This window comes from Equus asinus, chromosome 2 (genome assembly GCF_041296235.1).
Source record: "Equus asinus isolate D_3611 breed Donkey chromosome 2, EquAss-T2T_v2, whole genome shotgun sequence".
Classification (NCBI taxonomy): Eukaryota; Metazoa; Chordata; class Mammalia; order Perissodactyla; family Equidae; genus Equus; species Equus asinus.
Window position 1 is genome coordinate 87131144 of NC_091791.1, and position 20105 is coordinate 87151248.

At 37.2% G+C, this 20105-nt stretch overlaps 1 protein-coding gene across 6 annotated transcripts in view; it reads right to left on the bottom strand.

The window, feature by feature from the left end:
- ZFAND4 (zinc finger AN1-type containing 4) overlaps window positions 1-20105 on the bottom strand; it is a 102442-nt gene that overhangs the window by 80622 nt on the left and 1715 nt on the right. For 4 of the 6 annotated variants that reach the window (XR_011496470.1, XR_011496473.1, XM_070493020.1 and 1 more), the window contains exon 2: window positions 13348-13648. The exons of the other annotated variants lie outside the window; for them this stretch is intronic. Coding sequence is in view for 1 of the 4 variants with exons in the window: in XM_014865697.3 (XP_014721183.1) it covers window positions 13348-13609 (262 nt within the window). In the remaining 3 variants the exon portion in view is untranslated. The remainder of the gene's footprint in view (window positions 1-13347; window positions 13649-20105) is intronic. 6 annotated transcript variants of the gene reach the window in all.

The following is a 20105-nucleotide window of genomic DNA, read 5'->3' on the forward strand; positions in this document are numbered from 1 at the left end:
TTCTGTACCATAAAACAAGTTTCTATAAACTTAAAAGATATAAAATCAGGCAGAATTAAATTATAAATCAATAACAGAAAGATTACTAGAAATTCCCCCAATTTTTAGAAACTAAACACCATATTTCTAAATAACCCATGGATCAAAAAAAACAAAGAAAAAATTAGAAAATAATTTGAAGTGAATGAAAATGAAAACACAGCATATCAAAATGTGTGGGATGCTGACAGGCAGTACTTAGGAGGAAACTTAAATCACTAAATATCAATATTTCATAAGAAGAAATGCTTCATACTGATGACCTTAGTCTCCCTTAAGAAATTAGAAAAAGAGTAAATTAAACCAAAAGAAGGAACATAATTAATAAAAATCAAAACAGAAATAGATGAAATAGAAAACAGAAAAATGAGAGAAAATTAATGAAAGCAAAATCTGATTAAGTTCATTAAATTGATAAAAAGACATTTAAAAAAAAAGAATATGCAAATTCCCAGTATAAGGAATAAGAGGAATGACAGCACTACAGATTCTCCAGATATTGAAAGGATAATAAGGGAACACCATAAACTCTATGTCAATAAAACTCAACAACAGATGAACAAAATCCTGAAAAGACACAAGCTACCCAAGCTCACTCAAGAAGAAAAAGATAACCAGAATAGCCCTATAATTATAAAGAGATGGCTTCATAGGTGAGGGTAGACTACCAATTCTACTCTTTTCCAAAACATTCCAAAGAAAGGAATAGTCTCAATTCATTCCATGAGGACAGTATTACCCTGATACCAAACCCAAAGGTATTACGAGAGAAAACCAGTATCCTTCCTGAACACAGATACAAATATTCTACACAAAGCTCCAGCAAACGGAATTCAACAATATATTAAAAAGATAATACAACTTGATCAAGTAAGGTTAATTCCAGGAATGCTGGTTTAATATTTTAAAAAATCAATCCATGTAATTGAACCAGTAGAGGAAAATATAGAAGAAATTTTTTGTGACCTAAGATAACAGAAGGATTTCTTAGATATGACATCCATAAAAAAAAAAAAAACTTGTTTGACAAATTGGATTTCACCAAAATTAACATTTCTGCTCTTCAAAAGACTCTGTTAAGAGAATAAAAAGACAAGCCACAGTCTGGGAGAAAATCTCAGCAAAATATGTATCTGATGAAAGACCTGTATTGAGAATATATAAAGAATTCTCAAAACTCAAAAATAAGAAAAGAAACAACCTGATTTTTAAAAAATCGGTAAGAGTTGAATAGATACTTCAACAAAGAATATACAAGGATGGCAAATAAGCTCATGAAGATGTTCACTATAATTAGTCATTAGGGAAATGCAAATTGAAACCACAATGAGATATCACTACACACCTATTAGAATGACTAAAATTAAAAAGACTGACCATACAAAGTGTTGGTGAGGATATGGATAAAAAACACTCTTCCATGCTTCTCCCCACCTGCATCCTCTTCCCTCCACCCAAGGGTAATCACCATTCCAAATCTGGTGAGAATCATTCCTCTGCTTTTTGTTCTTGCTCTAACTTCAATACGTGGCATTGTTTCTTTTGCCCCTTTTTGATCTTTATATAAGTGGTATCACAGTGTATGTGTTCCTCTATAATTTGCTTTTTTTATTCACCATTTAATTTATCCATGTCATGAATGAAGCTATTATTTCATTAGTTTTCCCTGTTGTAATCTATTCGATAGAATTCAATTCCAATATATACACGTATATTTACACATACCACAATTTATCCATTCTAGTGCACTCATTTGAGGTGTTTCTAGAATTTTGACATTACCAACAAGATTACTATGAACATCCCTCTACAGGATTCATTCACATGCTTTACTTTAAAATGTATTTTACATAATAACTTTATCAATACAGAAACACCAGTTTTCTTCAGGTCGGTATTTGCCTGGTATAACTTCAATCCTTTTACTTTCAACATTTTGGTGTCCTTATATTTTAGATTAAGTCTCTTCTAAACAGCATTTCATACGGATTTTTTTTTAACCAGTCTATCAACTGTAGTCTTTCAATTAGAGTTTTATCCATTCTACATTATTGGGATTACTGATCTATTTCTACTCATTTTTACTATCTTATTTTGTGCTAATTGTTCTGTTTTACCTGCCTTCTTTACGTATTACTTTAGATAGATGGAAGAAGTAAGGCACTCCTACCATTTGGAAATTATATAACTCTATTTCTAATCTCTAGTGATTACTCTAGAAATTTAAATGATCTTATTTAACAAAAGAAAGTCTAAAGCAGATCACATCTTTACCCTCCTCATGAACAATGCTAAGAGCCTTAGCACCCTCATTACAAACAACTCCACCTTGACTTCTGTCATTGTTACCAAGATTTTAATTCAATTTTTCAAACCTTCATATATTATTGTTTAGTTAAGTAAATCTTAATTTAGATTTACCCACAAATGTGCCAGTTTGATAACTATTCCATCTTGCATCATCAACCTTTTTTAGAGATCATTTGCCTTCTAAGATATATCCTTCAGAAGTTCCTTTGGGAACAGTTTGTTGTTTAGGAAACTCAAGTTTGTTTTTTCTGGAAATGTCTTGATTTTGTCATCCTTGAAAGATAAAATCAATTCTAGAGAGAGACTGTTACTTCTCTCAGCACTGTCAAGATAATATTTCACTGTCTTCAGGTTTCTATTATTGTGGCTGAAAAGTCAATTGTCACGCTCACATCTTGCTTTCTAATACCATACTCCAGTAAAGGGAACCAGGGCTCCTTGGAGAAATGGCTGATTCTAAGATAGGGCAGGAAATATACAAGATGATCCTAGAGCCTCTTATTGTGACAGAGAGTAGATGGGAAAACAAAAACACCAAAAGCATGGGAGTTGTGGGGTTTGGGGAACAAAGAATTATCTCTGAGCCAACTCCCCAGTGTGATTAGGCACCATATTTTCTCTCCTTCCGCTTTGTCTCAGGCTGTGAGGTCACCAGAGGCTGAGAGATGCTTTTGGAACAAATGTCTGCTCCACTGCCTGTTCCTGAAGAATCATATTTTGTTATTTCGGGCCTCTTATTGTTTCCATTATATTAATACAAATTGAAAGAGACAATGGAAAAACTATTTTTAAAAACTTTTACCCAGAATATATGTGTTCTGTATTAGGAAGGGTTTCTATCACATGGCCAGAATCAGAAGTCTGTTTGACTCTATTTTCGAACAAGTTACACTCGAATTTGTCACATCAAGAATTCACCTCACCAATTTTTTTCTTCCTGTTTCTTCTACAACACAGGTGAGTTTTTAAAGAGCCCCAAGCTGCTATAAGACTCAAAGACAACTGTACATAAGAACGTCACATTTACCGTGAATACTCTATTTACTCTGACCACCTTTAATTAAATTAGTGATTAATAATAAAGTGAAATTTTAAAAATTCCCCTAAGTATGGAAATAAAAGTATACTTTTTTTTTTTTTTTGGTGAGGAAATTGGCCCTGAGCTAACATCTGTTGCTAATTTTCCTTTTTTTCCCTGCCCAAAGTCCAAGTACATAGTTGTATATCCTAGTGGTAGGTCATTCTAGTTCTTCTATGTGGGATGCCATCACACCATGGCTTGACGAGCATTGCGTAGCTCTGTGCCCAGGATCTGAACCCGTGAACCCCAGGCCACCAAAGCAGAGCGCACTTAGCCACTCGGCCACGGGGCTGGCCCCTAAAAGTACACTTTTAAATAATTCAGGGGGTCAAGGAAGACATAAGAAACCATAAGGAAAATTTAAAAACACGAGGACTTTCAAAACACAGTAACAAGAAAACAACTTAAAAAATGGGCAAAGACTAAATGGACACTTCACCAAAGAAGACATACGGATGATCAACAAGCAAATAAAAAGATGCTCAATATCATTAGCTATTAGGGAGATGCAAATTAAAACCATAATGAGGTGTCTCCAATATCTATTAGAATGCAAAAAAGAAACGAAAACAAAAACAACCCAGACAATAATACACGCTGAGGAGGATGCAGAGCGACTAGAACTTTTAGACACTATGCACAGGAATACAAAATGGTACAGCTGCTCTGAAAAATAATTTGGTTGTTTCTTATTAAATTAAATACACACTTACTACACAACTCAGCAGTTCTACTCCTAGGTATTTATCCAAGCAAAACGAAAACATATGTTCCCACAAAAAACTGTACCTGAAAGTTTATAATGGCTTTATTCATAATTACCAAAAACTGAAACAACCCAAATCTTCATCAACTTGAAAATGAATAAGTGTGGTATATCCACACAATGGAGTACTACTCAGCCATAAACAGAATGAACTATTGATGTACATAAAAATATGGATAAATCTCAAATGTGTTATGTATTATGCATAAGTGAAAGAATGCAAACTCAAAAGGCTACATTACTGTGTGACTCCATTTAAACGAAATTCTGCAACAGGCAAAATTATAGGGATAGAAACAGATTAGCTGGTTTCCAGTAAGAGGTTGACCACAAAGGCACAGGAGAACTTTGGTGGCCGACAGAACTCTTCTATTCTTGATTGTGGTGGTAGTTACATGACAGTAATGTTTACCAATGACGACAGAACTACATACTAGATGTGGGTTGAACTGTGTCTCCCAAAACTTCATATGCTGAAGTCCTAACCCTCAGTACTTCAGCATGTGACCTTATTTGGGAAAAGGGTCTTTACAGATATAATCAAGTTAAAATGAGGTTATTAGGGAGAGGCCTAATCCAACAATGACTTGTGTCCTTATAAAAAGGGGAAATTTAGAAACAGACACACACATACACAGGGAGATTATCATGTGAGGAGACTGGGGTGATGCTTCTACAAGCCAAGGAACAAGAAAGCAGCCAGCAAACCACCAGAGAAGCTAAGCAAAAGGCATGGTATAGATGTTCCCTAAGAGCTCTCAGAAGGAATAACAATGCCAGTACCTTGATCTTCAACTTCTGGCCTCCTGAACTGTGAGATGATAAATTCCTGTCCTTTCAGCCACTCACAGTTTGTGATTCCTTGTTATGGCAGCCCTGGCAAACTAGTACAATACTAAAAATGATGAATGTTATAACATGTAAATCATACCCTCATAAAAAATATGGAGAGTTTGCTAGAACTTGGAGACGAAAACATGTACAATATTATTAGTCAGAAAATTGGGAGTGTGTATAAACTACAAAAAGTGATTAGATCTATCTAATCCTATATATTGCTATGGTTCCTGAGCCTCCATTAGAATTTTTTAAACACTAAAATAAGTATTTTAGCAAAATAAACATTTAGAATTTAATGGCAATGAAATTCAACTTAACAAAAACTTGTAGGATATAGCTAATAAAATTCTTGGAAGGAAATTTTAAATTATAAATGGTTACATTAAAAAGAAAATTGAGACTTCCAGTTTCAGTTACATGTAAAGAGCTTGTAAGGTACCACTGCCATCCTTCTAACAAGAAAAAAGCTGAACAAGCTGAAAACCAACAACTTTTCTTGGGGCCGTCAGAGAAATGAGGTAGGAGGGCAAACCACCAGCACCAAATCTACAGAGATAGGCAAATCAAGAGAGTTATAGCCAAGATCTGATTACCAGAAGCAGAAGAGAGAGAGATAAACTGGAAGGAACACTTAAATGGTAACTTTGATGAACTGGTGGAGACCGAGTATGGACAAGCATGAGATTGGGGAATTCCTAGGGGCTACAGCCTTAAGGAAGCTCCAATACTTTTAGTGGTTACCATGAGGTTTGTATAAAAGATCTTGTAGATGAGATAGTCCATTTTCTGATAGCCTGTTATCTCCATTAGCCTAAGCAGGTTCCATCCCTTTCCTCTTCCCCATCTAAGTTATTTCTGTCACAAATTATTGTTTTGTGTTCTGAGTCTGTGATTAAAATGAAGTGTTTATAGCTATTTTTGATGCTTTCCTTACCTTTATCTTTTATGTTATAATTAAGGGTTTGCTAACCTGTTCTGATCAAGAGCTGCAATTTTCTGATTTTGTCTATTTATGTCCTTGCTCAAGGCTTTGTAAATCCTTGCCTTTTCGGTTCAGGTATGAGGGCATCCTTGATCATTTCTTGTAAGGGAGGTTGAGTGGCAATGAGCTCCCTCAGCTTTTGTTTATCTAGGAAAGTTTTTGATTCTCATCATATCTGAAGGATAGTTTCTCCAGATAGAGTATTGTTGGCTGGAAGTTTTTGTCTTTCAGTATACTGAATATATCATTCCACTCTCTCCTAACCTGTCAAGTTTCTGCTGAGAAATCTGCTGAAAGCCTGACAGGGGTTCCTTTGTAGATTATTCTCTTTTGCCTCACTGCCCTGAATGTTTTTTCTTTGTCGTTGACTTTTGCCAGTTTTACTATTCTATGCCTTGGAGAAGGTATTTTTGCGCTCATGTAATTAGGAGTTCTACTGGCTTCATATACTTTGAAGTCCAGTTTTTCCCCTAGGTTTGGTAAGTCCTCAGCTATTTTTTCTTTGAACAAGCTCTGTGCTCCAATCTCCACTCTTTTCCCTCTGGAATACCTACAATCCTCATGTTGCATTTCCTAATTAAGTCACATGTTTCTCAAAGAAGTTCTTCATTTTTTTAAAGTCTTAGTTCTCTCTCTTCCTCCATCTGAAACATTTCTATATTTCTGTCCTCTATTTCTAATTCTGTCCTCCATAATATCAGCTCTATTTTTTAAGGTTTCTAGATTGTTTTTTAGCTCATTCATTGTGTTCTTCTCAGAATCTGGCTTTTTTTTTTGAGTTTCAATCTCTTTTGTGAAGAATTCCTTTTGCTCATTAATTTTATTCCGGAGTTCACTGAACTGTCTGAGTTTTCTTACAACTTACTGAGTTTCTTTACGACAAGTATTTTGAATTCGCTGCCATTTACATTGTAAATTTCTGAGACTTCAGGACTATTTCTGGAGACTTGTCATTTTCCTTCTGCTCTGGAGTGTTAATGCAGTTCTTCATGGTATCTGATGAAGTGATCCTTTGTCAGCACACAGTGTAGTATCAGCTTGCAGATTCCACCAGCCACCACTTGGGGGGGGGGGCAGACAGGAGATGTGTTTTCTGAACCCACCACATCTGCTGGAAGTTGTGCCATTGGCCTGCTGGCCACAGCCACTTGGCAGGCCACACGTGCACATGCAGGCACTCTGGTGTAGATGCACTGCCTTGACCAGGGACCAGCCAAGCTGGTATGCTAGGTGGAGGAGAGGGGTGCCTTCACTCACACGCATGTGGGCCCACCCTGTGCTCATGGGTGGTTCACCTGTGCTGCTGCACTTGGTTAGGGGCACCCACGTGGTGGCTGAGCTGCACCACTCAGTGTGGACCGTTCCTCAAGTTGGGCTGCCACTCCGAAAGCAAAAGTGTTCACATGCAGGCCTGCCTGCTCCCCTGCCTCCTCTTTCAGTGGTGCACCAGCTGCTGCATGAGGACCTACAACCTAGATCGCTGCCACTGGGGAAGGGGAGAGGATCAGCTCACCTTCTGTTGCTTCCTGGGGATCCAGTACCCCCACCTTCAGATGTACAGCTGCGTGGATCTTTCAGAAGTCCCATTGTGCTTTGTAGGGAATTCCCTATTGGTTAATGAATCTCCCTTTGGTTGTAACTTAGGAAAAGAGGCTAAGGGAACAGCTCACTCCATCATGATGCTGACGTCACTTGGAGCTCCTATACTTCTGAGAGTTTTATCTCTAGGAATCCCATCAGATTCTCACTAAAGTATCAAGATCTCCTTGTAGCTCAGGCAGAGGGAGGGGAAACATACACATTACGAAAAAGCCTGGAGCATTCTCCATAATAAAGGCCTACTCACTTAATCAGAGCCTTATCCCACCTAGGGGAAGGATATTTCACTGATTCCAGACCCCTCTAGTTTTCCTATCTCACCTGACTGATTACAGGGTGGAGGGAGGGGAGAAGCTAAGAGACACTGTGAAGGTCACGGTCCAGGGACACAGGCCCACTAAAAAAACTGAGATTTAATCATAAGATTATAGACAGTTTCCCCTTCCCAATACTTTACCACCCACTAACAAGGCTCTAGTATAGTAACGGTAGATCACAGGTGAAAGAGCTACAAGACACAGACTCTAAGGAGTTCTTAGGGAAATTCAAAGACAACAAGGGAGACACAAGAAGGAGACTAGAGGAATTGGAAGCCTCTAGCACTTACAGCTACAACAAACGTTAAACACAGGACAACTCCTAGCCACTTTAGTATAAAGGCTCACAATAAAGGCCTATTTACCTCAGTTACTATTACCTGATACATTATGTCCAGCTTTCAACAAAAAATTCAAAGCATGCTAAAAAAACAAGATAAAACAGTCAGAAGAGACAAAATAGATCTAAGAACCACACTCAGATATGACACAGATTCTGGAATCATCAGACATGGAAATTAAAATAATTATTAATTAACATGCTAAGAAATCTAATGGAAAAGCAGACAACATGAAAAGACAGATGGGTAATGTAGGCAGAGAGATTGAGACTATAAGAAAGAATAAAAAGTAGATGCTAGAAAACAACATTAACAGAAATAAAGAATGCCTTTGATGTGCTCACGCATCAGCAGATGGCATATGGTTCTAAGGAAAGAATCAGTGAACTTAAAGAAATGTCAATAAAAACTTCCAAAATTGAAATGTAAACAGAAAAAAGAATGAAAAAACCAGAACATTCAAGAACTGTGGGAAAATTTCAAAAGGTGTAAATGGAATACTAGAAGAAAGAGAAAATGGAACAGAAGAAATATTTTAAGTAATAATGGCCCAAAACTAATGAGATACACTAAAGGACAGACTTAGAAGCTCAGAGAACCTCAAATAGGATAAAAATGTAAAAATCTACACCTAAGCATATCGTATCAAAGTGCAGAAAAGTAAAGACAACGAGAAAATCTTAAGGGAGGCAGAGGAAAAAAACACATGGATAATAATTACAAGGAACTTCTCATCAGAATTCTGTAAACAAGAAGAGAGTGGAGTGAAATATTTAAAGTGTTGAAAGACAAAGACCACCAACCCATAATTCTGTACCCTAAGAAATTATCCTTCAAAAGTGAGTGAGAAATAGACTTTATCAGATAAACAAAAACGGAAGGAATTTGTTACCAGTACACCTGTCTTGCAAGAAATATTAAAAGAAGCTCTTCAGAGAGAAGGAAAATGATATAGGTCAGAAACTCGAATCTACACAAAGAAAGGAAGAGCAGTGAAGAAGGAATATGTGTGGGTAAAATAAAAACTATCATTAGTTTTCTTACTCTTAACTGATCTAACAGGTAAGAGAATGTTCAGAATAATAACAACAATAATGTAGCCAATGATCATGGCTTATGTATAAGTGAAATGAATGATGCAATGATACAAGTGACTAGAGGCAGGCATTAGGAATACTTAGTAATTATAAGGTAGCTGCAATACCTATGAAAAGGCATAGTATTATTTGAAAGTGGACTTGGATTAGCTGTAAATGTATACTGCAAATTTTAGTGCAACCACTAAAAAAAAAGAAAAAAGAAGTATAACTGATGTTAAGAAAGGAGAGAAAACAGAACCATATAAAATGATCAGTTAAAGCCATAAGAGACAGAAAAGAGTGGAAAACAAAAATAGGAACACAGAACAGGGCAATGAATAGAAAACAGTAACAAATACTGTAGTTACTAATCCAACTATATGAATAACCATTTTAAACATCAATGGCCTAAATATACCAACTAAAAGACAGAGATGGTCAGACTGGATCAAAAAACAAGACCTAGGGGCCGGCCCCACAGCTGAGTGGTTAAAGTTCCGCACACACCACTTCAGCAGCTCGGGGTTCGTGAATTTGGATCCTGGGCGCAGACCTATTCCACTCATTAGCCATGCTGTGGAGTTATCCCAATTACAAAGCAGAGGAAGACTGGCACGGATGTTAGCTCAGGGGTAATCTTCCTCAGAAAAAAAAAAGAAAGCTGGAGTAGTTATATTAATTTCAGACTTCAGAGCAAGGAAATTTATCAGGGATAAAAAGGGGCATACATAATGATGAAACGGTTCTATTCTCCAAGAAGACATTAGAATCCTTAGTTGTATGGACACTATCAGCTATCAAAATTTATAAATTATACTGTAATAAATAAGACTGTAATACTGGCACGGGGAGAGATAGACACATATCAGGTGATCAAAAGAGTTGTGTGTCTATAAAAATGTAATACATGACAGGTATGAAATCACTTTAGTGAGAAAAGACTATACTAACCCAGTAAGTAGTATTTAGACAATTAATTATCTATATAGTGAAAAAAAGGATCCCTATTTGATACTACATCAATCAGAATAAAGTAGTTTATGCTGAACCTACCCCAAAACACCCCCAAAACATCAGTGGCTTAAAGATTTATTTCTTGCTCAAGTTACACGTCCACGGCATGTCAGCAGGAGGCTCTGCTCACTGTCACTCAGGGACTCATGCTGATGGAGACTTCTGTTCACAGCTCATTGGCCAGAACTAATAACATGTCCCACTCAGCCATAAGAGGGCCAGGAAAGCAATTCTTATCCCATGCACAGAAGAGACATCTTTATCAGGGAGCAGTAATGCCAAAGACTAGACAGCAAGTCCAGGGAATCCTCTGTCCGTGGCAATAAAGAACCATTGACAATAATCCCTTACATTTCTTGGCACATTTTTTCTTTCCAAATTCCACTGGATTATTTTTCACACCCTCTGAGTAGTATGTACTGCCCTTCACAGACCAGTGCTCTAAGTAATGATAAGCTCCAAAGAATTTGCCGTCTCTGGAAACTCAGAGAGCTAAATCACGTCTCCTCCCAAGGACATAGCTCATATTCTTGGGTACACACTGCCCCACCTCCACAGACTTGACAATTTTCCCCAGAACACAGATGCTCTGCTAAAGGCTCTACATTTATTAACTCTTTAATCCTAAGAACTCTTTCCGATAGGTGCGATTATTATTCCCATTTAAATTACCACAACCGAGGTAAAGAGAGGGTAAGTAATTTAATCAGCTAGTAATCAAATCAGGCCATCTGGCTTCAGTGCTCCTTTCCCTTTAAGGCCCACTCAAAGTCCTCTGGCAGGTACCGCTCCTTTCCTGCTACAGCCTCATCATTCCATCATTCCATCAACCCAGCACCTCCATCATCTACCCTCCTATCTCCTACAGGGCTCTAGTTCTGAACTGATTAAAAGCTGCCCCAAAAGAAAAGGAGTCTGGCAGAACAACCATTTCCCTGAAGGATTAAACCGCGTACTGTCACCTCTACCTTCCTTTCCTCTCTATTCCACATCCCTCTATCTTAGAGAGTCTGACCCAACACGTTAGCCCCAAATGTCTTCCTGGGTAGAAATAAAAAGATGACCCAAAAAAGGATTAAAATTGATTTTTCATGAAGGATGCCCTCCTAAAGCCTTCTGAAGAACAGAATGACTGTTACTGCCCATGGGCTGCAAGAAGTTACAAGAAAGTGTGCAGCATTAAGATCTACTGACTAGTGATGGTGCTATGGACTGAACCGTGTCCCCCCAAAATTTGTATCTTGAACCTAACCCTTAATATGATGGTATTTGGAGACAGGGTCTTTAGGAGATAACTAGGATTAGAGGAGGTCATGACAGTGAGGCCTTCATGGTGGGATCAGTACCCTTATAAGAAGAGACACCAGAGAACTCACTCTCTCCTTCTCTTTCTCTCTGCCACGTGAGGACAGAGTGAGAAGGTGGTCATCTACAAGTCAGGAAGAAAACCCTCACCAGAACCTGACCATGCTAGAACCTTATCTCAGACTTTCAGCCTTTAGAACAGTGAGAAAATAAATCTCAGTTGTTTAGGTCCCCCAGTCTATGGTATTTTGTTACGGTAGCCCAAGTAGACTAAGAGAGTAGGCATTTTACATTCCCTCCTTTATTTCCCAGTAACTGTACTTGTCTTATAAATGTGTAAACTAGGATTCAACTGCCTAATAACTACAAAAGCCACTGCTTTTACCCTGACAACGCTGCCTCCTACAGAGGATGAGAGGTCTACATCTTGGCTCTGCTCCCAACTCTGTCAGTAACTAAATATTTCCCTTGGATGAGTCCCTAATCTTCTTGAAACCCAAGTTTACTCTTCTGACAGTAAGAGACCTAAATGTCAGATACTCTCTAAAGTGGTTTTGCTGCATGGAGATTATTCAAAATGCATAAAAGGGGGGGAATACAGTGATTATTCAGAACACAAGAGGGTTTTACCTTCCTGCTCCTAAAAAGATACCATTATACCCCGATATATATAAAAGAGCAGAACAAAGTCAAAACAAAGTATTCTGATTCCCTACCTGACCAAATCACTTAGGGTGACAAAAGCTTCATGTGCCATTACTAGATACACTGACGTGGTCACTGGACTCAGCTGGCCACTGACTTCAATGAAGCTAGTTACTGGAGAACAGCAAATATTGAGAAGCTCAGATACCAGGATCCTTGACTTTACAAAGATAAAAAATTCCAACTCTCCTCATCCTTCTACAATTCTGAACTTAAATGGAGTTGGAAAGCAATGCTAGTTACTACCTTTATATTACAAGCAAGTTCCAGCTGGTTAGAAAAGCAAAGATCCATTTAACGTTACATGGAACAATTCAATTTTCTAGTTCATACTGGATGTTAACAACAATAAATGGCAAATATTACTTATTGCAGAAATCAGTAAAGTATCAAAAGAAGGTTCGAATTTTAACCAAGAGTAATTTATGACACTTTTCACAAATACAGAAAGCATAAAAGAGATATTGCACAATATTCAGGATCCCCACTATACCGAGGAAACTTCAAATATACGGAAATGTAAACCAAAAGACTCATCTCAGAAAACCTCCACATTAAAAAAAGAAAAAGTATTCACAAAACAGTATAAAAAAGCAAGCAAGGTCACTAAAAGGGAACTATTTCCCATTAAAAGTGCAAGGTAGTTACGGCAGAATTTGTATGTCATCATAATTTGTTGAAAAATGATTTTAAAATATTATTTCACACCATTAACATGATACCAGGGATTGGCTTCAAAAGAATCTGGTCGAAGGGGAACGAGGCGGGGGGAATGTAGGAACGGAAACAAGGTAGTTCATGAATTGATAACTGTTGAAGCTGAGTAACGGATATATGGGGATTCATTATCCTATTCTTCCTAATTCCATGAATGTTTGACATTTTCTCTGTAAGAAAAGTTAAAATTATTACACATTTTTGATGAACAAATTTAATCCTCATATCCTAAAAATAAAGAAAGACTAGTACCTTCCAATCTTTGAATTTTTGCTTTCACAGAAATAACAGCTTCAAAAGGGGAAACTCTCAGCTCAAAACACGTTCCCGTCAATGTTTCAATGAAGAGCTCCATGGTATCATAGAAAGGAAGTTTGTAGTAAAACGGTCCCACGTTATCTTCATTGAAGAATGGAGGATCTTTTCTGTTATCCATTACTTTGACTTTTCTAATTCCTCTGGAATATGTTGTAGGCAACTGTATTCCAGTTCTAGCCAAATCAGCTTTGAACATTGGTAATGTATATCGTTGTTCATGTTTTGAGTTTTGTACCTAAAAAACAAGAATAATTTTTTTAACAAGCCTATTTCAAAGTCTCATTCCTCCATCAAGATTTTTCTGAACAACCCTGGCCCATATCGATCTTCTAGACAGCCCCAAAATGCATTTTAGTGCTTAAATGTCTAATCTTGAACTTTTCATGTTTGTCTCTGAATCACTCTCCCAACTAGACTGTAAGTTTATTAAGAACAGGTTTATTTGTGACACTTCTCTCTATCTAACTAGAGCTCAGTACACTTATCTATAGTACATGCTCAACAAGTATGTTTTGTTGTTAACAATATTTAAATCAATGAATTCGACACATAGGTATACATTAGACTTGGAAAAACTTACACACATCCTTTTCTAAAACATGTATATTATGTTTTCTAACCCAAAGTATAACTTTATAGCCATTGTACATTTGAATCACACTGAATAAACAGAATAGCAACCATCTTAATAGGTTCCTTAAAAATAGGACTCACTAAATAACCAATGAGCATTTGCATTTCCAGAGATTATCTATCAGTATGACATTGAGATGAGATTAATATTGGTAACAAACACTAGATATGCTCTCTACACACAAACATACAATGGCTAATGAATATGAGAGGCAAACAACTGACAGAAGTACTAAGAAAAATTACAAGTGTATAATTAAGAGAACAGAAATAATCAAATTGATATGAAATGCTATTAATCACTGAAAACTGTAAAGAGGGATCTTGAATTTAAGCTAGAAGGACAGAAGACACACATCTTCCTGGAGAGACAGGTAAACCATCTTTTTAATACCTTTATGGTGATATGATCTACATACCATAAAATTCACCCGTGTAAAGTCTAAAACTTACTGGTTTTTAGCACATTCATCGAACTGTACAACCATTACCACAATCATTTTTAGAACACTTGTGTCACTCCAAAAAGGACCCCTACACTCTTCAGACATCACTCCCAAATTCTCCCTTTCCCTCTCAGCCCTAGGCAACTACTAATCTACTTTCTGTCTCTATAATTTTGCCTATTCTAGAGATTTCACACAAACAGAATCATCCAACATGTAATCTTCTGTGACTGGCTTCTTGCACTTGGCATAACGTTTTTAAAGTGCATCCATATTCTAGGATGTATCAGTACTTCATTCTTCTTTATTGCTGAGTAAGAGTTCATTGCATGGATATACCACATGTTGTTTATCCAGCCACGAGCTGATGAGCATTTTGGGTTGTTTCCAATTTTTGGCTATTATGAATAATGCTATAAGAACATTTAATTACAAATTTTTGTGTGGACACGTGTTTTCTTCCTAGAAGACCATACATACCTAGGAGTGGAACTGCTGGATTATGTGGTACCTCCATGTTTAGCAATTTGTAGAACTACCAAATTGTTTTCAAAAGTGGTCTGAACCATTTTACATTCCCACCAAGAAAGAATGAGGGTGCTGATTTCTCCACATCCTTGCCAATACTTTCTATTGTCTTTTTGATTAAAGCCATCCTAGTGGGTGTGAAGTATTATCTCCTTGTGGGTGTGATTTGCCTTTAATGACTAATTGATGTTGAGTACCTTTTTATGTGCTCATTGGCCAGTCATATATCTTCTTTACAGAAATGTCTATTCAGATCCTTTGTCCATTTTTAACTGGGTTGTCTTTTTATTATGGAGTTCTAAGGATTTTTTTTGTTTTCTAGATAGAAGCCTCTTGACAAATATGATTCACAAATATTTTCCCCAATTTCGTGGGTTGTCTTTTAACTTTTTTTTTTTTTTGAGGAAGATTAGCCCTGAGCTAACATCTGCCACCAACCCTCCTCTTTTTGCTGAGGAAGACTGGCCCTGAGCTAATATCCCTGCTCATCTTCCTCTACTATATATGTGGGACGCCTGCCACAGTATGGCTTGATAAGCGGTGCAGAGGTCTGCACCTGGGATACAAACTGGCACACTCTGGCCCACTGAAGCAGAGCACGTGAACTTAACTGCTACACCACCAGGCCAGCCCCTAACTGTCTTGATGGTGTCCTTTGAAGCACCAAAGTTCTTCATTTTAATGGAGTCCAATTTGGCTATTTTTCTTTTATTGCTTGTGCTTCTGGTGTCATATTTTAAAAGCTCTGCTCAATTCAAGGTAATAAAGATTTACCTGCATATATTTTTCTAAGAATTATATAGTGTTAGCCCCTATATTTAGGTCTATAGTCCATTTTGAATTTATTTTTGTGGATGGTGTGAAATAGAGGTCTAGCTATATTCTTTTGCAAGTAAATAACCAGTTGTCCCAGGACCACTTGTTGGAAAGAACATTCTACCTCCATTGAATTGTCTTGGCACCCCTATTAAAAACCAATTGACCATAAATGTCAGGGTTTACTTCTGGTCCCCCAATTCTAACCCACTGATCTACATCTACCCTTATGCCAGTCTACACACTGTCTTTGTAGTTTTGTAGTAAATTTTGAAATAAGGAAGTGTGAGTCCTCTAATTTGTTTTTCTCTTTCAAGATCGTTGGCTATTCTGGGTCCCTTCAATTTCCATACGAATTTCAGGACTAGCTTGTCTATCTTGCAAAAACAGCAGTTGGGATTTTGATAAGGATTGTGTTAAGTCTGCAGATTAACGTGGAGAGTATTACTATCTTGGCAACATTAAGTCTTCTAATTCATGACCATACGATGACTTTCAACTTACTTATAACTTCCTTAACTGCTTTCAGCAATGCTTTATTATTTGTAAAGTACAAGTTTTGCATTTCTTAAAAAGTGTATTCCTAAGAATGCTATTCTTCTTGATGCTACTATAAATGAAATTGTCTTAGTTTCATTTTCAGATTGTTCATTGCTAGTGCGCAGAAATACAATTGACTTTAATATGTTGATCTCATACACAGCACCCTTGCTGAACTCATTTATTAGTTCTAGAAGTCTTTTTAGTGGATTCCTTAGGATTTTCTACATACAAAATCACGTCACCTGCAAATATATTTTCATTTCCTTTCCAATCTAGATGCTCTTTATTTCCTTTTCTTACCTAACTTCCCTACCTAGAATCTCCAACACAAGGTGGAACAGAAGTGGTGAGAGCAGACGTTCTTCTTTTACTCCTGATTGTAGGGGGAAAGCATTCAGTCTTTCACCATTAGGAGTCATTTCAGCTGTGGGGTTCTCATAGATAATCTCTTATCAGGTTGAGGATGTTCCCTTCTATTTCTACTTTGTTTAGGCATCTGCTGTTTCTTATTTTCTTATCATGAAGGGTGTTGGATTTTGTCAAATGCTTTCCTTTCCAGTGTCTATTGAGATGATCATGTGTTGTCTCTTATTCTATTAATATGGTATATTACATTGACTCATTTTTATATCTTGAACCAACCCTGCCTTCCTGGGATAAATCCCATTTGTATATGGTGTACAATCCTTTATATACGTTGCTAGATTTGGTTTGTTAGTATTTTTTTAGGGTTTTTGTGTCTATATCCGTAAGAGAAATTGATCTAGTTTTCTTTACATGTCTTTGTCTGGTTTTGGTATTGAGGTAATACTGTCCTCATAGAATAAGTTGGGAAGTATTCCCTAGAGTTGGGTAAACTTCTGGATGTATTTCAGAATGGGTAAAGCCTCAGAGTGGGAGAAGGGTATCAGGAAGTAAGCCCAGATGAACAGAAAGTGAACAAATGGGAAGCGCAACAGTCAAGGAGAAAAATGAGCGATAAACTTTTTACTTTTTGCCAAAGGATATGTGATATCACTGAAGTCACAGCAATTTTCATGGCAATGTGTTTAAAGAAGCAGTTTTCAAAAAAGACTGTGGTTTGATTAATAACCCACATCTCCATTCTACAGGCATGATATTCCATAGGCATCCGAAATCTCAACACTAGACAGACACACCTGAAACCCAACATATCCAAAACTAATCGTTTTTCCTACAAATCTTCTTGTCCTACAGTCCCCATCTTTGTAGAGTACCACTATTAATATAGTCAGGCAAGCCAGAAATCTAGGAATCATTTTAGATTTTTCCCTCCATCTCCAAAATACCTAGAAATGACCCATCCTAACAATACAACTTCTTAATATTTCTATAATCTGTCACTCCATGCCACACTGATTAGGACTTAGTTCAGGCCTTCATTACCTCTAAGGGAGCAATTTTGATTGCCTATAGACAATCCTTGACTCCTGCCCTTCACTCTTTCCAATTTATTCTCTACGATGACAACAGTTATCTATTTTTTTTAAAGAAAGTTTAATGAAAACTGGATTAGGGTATCATATCACATAGTTCAGAAATTATTTACTCTCAACATCTATCTTAAGCAGGGGACGAGGTCCCACGAAGTTCTAAAATTATTTTGCATTTGACTTTAGAATGCATAGCAGTGAAAGCACCAATTCAGTTGAAATGAGAGAAATGAATCTAAGTTAGTCTGAAGCCTGAATTTTTTTCTTCCTTTTAAATAGACTTTAGAGCAGATTTAGGTTCACGGCAAAACTGAACAAAAAGTACAGATAGTTCCCATATACTCCCTGCCCCCACACACCCACAGCCTCCTCCACTATCAACATACTATACCAGAGTGGTATACTTGTTAATTGATGAGCCTACATTGACACATCATCACCCAAAGTCCATAGCTAACACATGGGTTCATTCTTGTGTTGTACATTCTTGTGGTTTTCACAAATGTATAATGACATGTCCCCACCATTATAGTATCATACAGAATAGTTTCACTGCCCTAAAAATCCTTTGTGCTTTACCTATTCATTCCTCTCTCCCTCAACCCCTGGCAACCACTGATCTTTTCACCATCCCCATAGCTTTGCCTTTTCCAGAATGTCACATAGTTGAAATCATACAGTATGTAGCCTTTGCAGATTGGCTTCTTTCATTTAGTAATATGCATTTAAGTTTCTTCCATGTGTTTTCATGGATTGATAGCTCATTTCTTTATAGCACTGAACAATATTCCATTGTCTGAATGTACCAGTTTATTTATCCCTTCACCTACTGAAAAACGCACCTTGGTTGCTTCCAAGTTTTGGGAATTATGAATAAAGCTGCCATAAACACACATTTAGGTCTTTGTGTGAACTTAAGTTTTCAATTCCCTTGGGTAAATACCAAACAGTGTGATTGCTGGATCTCATGGTAAGAGTATGTTTGCTTTTGTAAGAAACTGCCAAAGTGGCTGTACCATTTTGCATTCCCACCAGCAACAAATAAGAGTTCCTATTGCTCCACACCCTTCCCAGCATCTGATGTTGTCAGTGATCTGGATTTTGGCCATTCTAATAGACATGTAATGCTATCGCATTGTCTTAATTTGCATTTCCCTAATGACATATGATGTGGAGCATAGTTATCTTCTTAAAATGTAGAACTGATCATGTTATTTCTTAGCTCAAGGCCGTACAAGGGCTTCCCACTGTCTGTAGAATAAAATTCAGACTCCTTGGAAAGGCTCCTAAGATCATGCATCTTCACCATCCAGCCCATTTCATTTATACACGTACCTCATCCCACCCTACAACACCTCTGGTACCTCTATCCTCTAATCATTTGCACCTGCAGCTTTGGAACACATCAGCATCCATATTATTGCTCCTGCTTTGCTCTACTCACCACCACCCCCACACTTGGCTACCTGACAAGCACCTAATCCTCTTTCAAGACCCAGCTCAAATAGCAACTACTCCACAAAGTGTTTTATGGTTACTCTCCTTGGCACCCTTACCTCCATCGTACACTGCATTCATTACAATCGATTTCATTTTTTACATGGCTTTCTTACTCTAACTAAACTGTAAGTGACTTAAGGGAGGTACCACATCTGCTTTACTGTCCCATTACCTAGCACAGTGTTTGTACATACTGGTACCCATTAAGGGTTTGTTCAATTAAAAAGTAAATAAATATTCACTCTCTCAATTGATCTTTGGAACAAACCTGTGATACAGGTAAGGTATTATCCCTGTCTTAGAGATGAAGAAATGTTTGGTTATAGTCCAAAAGTTTCTTTGGAGGAATGTTGGTTTCCATGGGAATCATGTTATGATTCACTCCAAACTAAGTCCACCAAAGTTTATCCAATTCATAACAGACATGCTCATACAGGGATTTCTGCTTTAGTGTGAATTTTATAACACTGATTGAAAGTATAATTAATCAGGGAACCTGAGTTGCATTGTGGAGACTGCTAATGGTCCTAAAGAGACGGCATCACAGAAAGAAAAGTTCTGCTGGTAGCACAGCTGCTTTGAGTGCTGTTACACTATTTAACAAAATAATGAGTAACAAATATAATCATACAAAGTACTGCGCTAATAATGCTACTAGTGATAGTGGCAAAAGGCCATTACTCTTAAACAAAAGCCAAATGACTGTGTTGCTCAGGTTTTGTTTCTAGCATCTTTAACACACTGAAAGGCCTGTAGGAAAAATGACTGTATG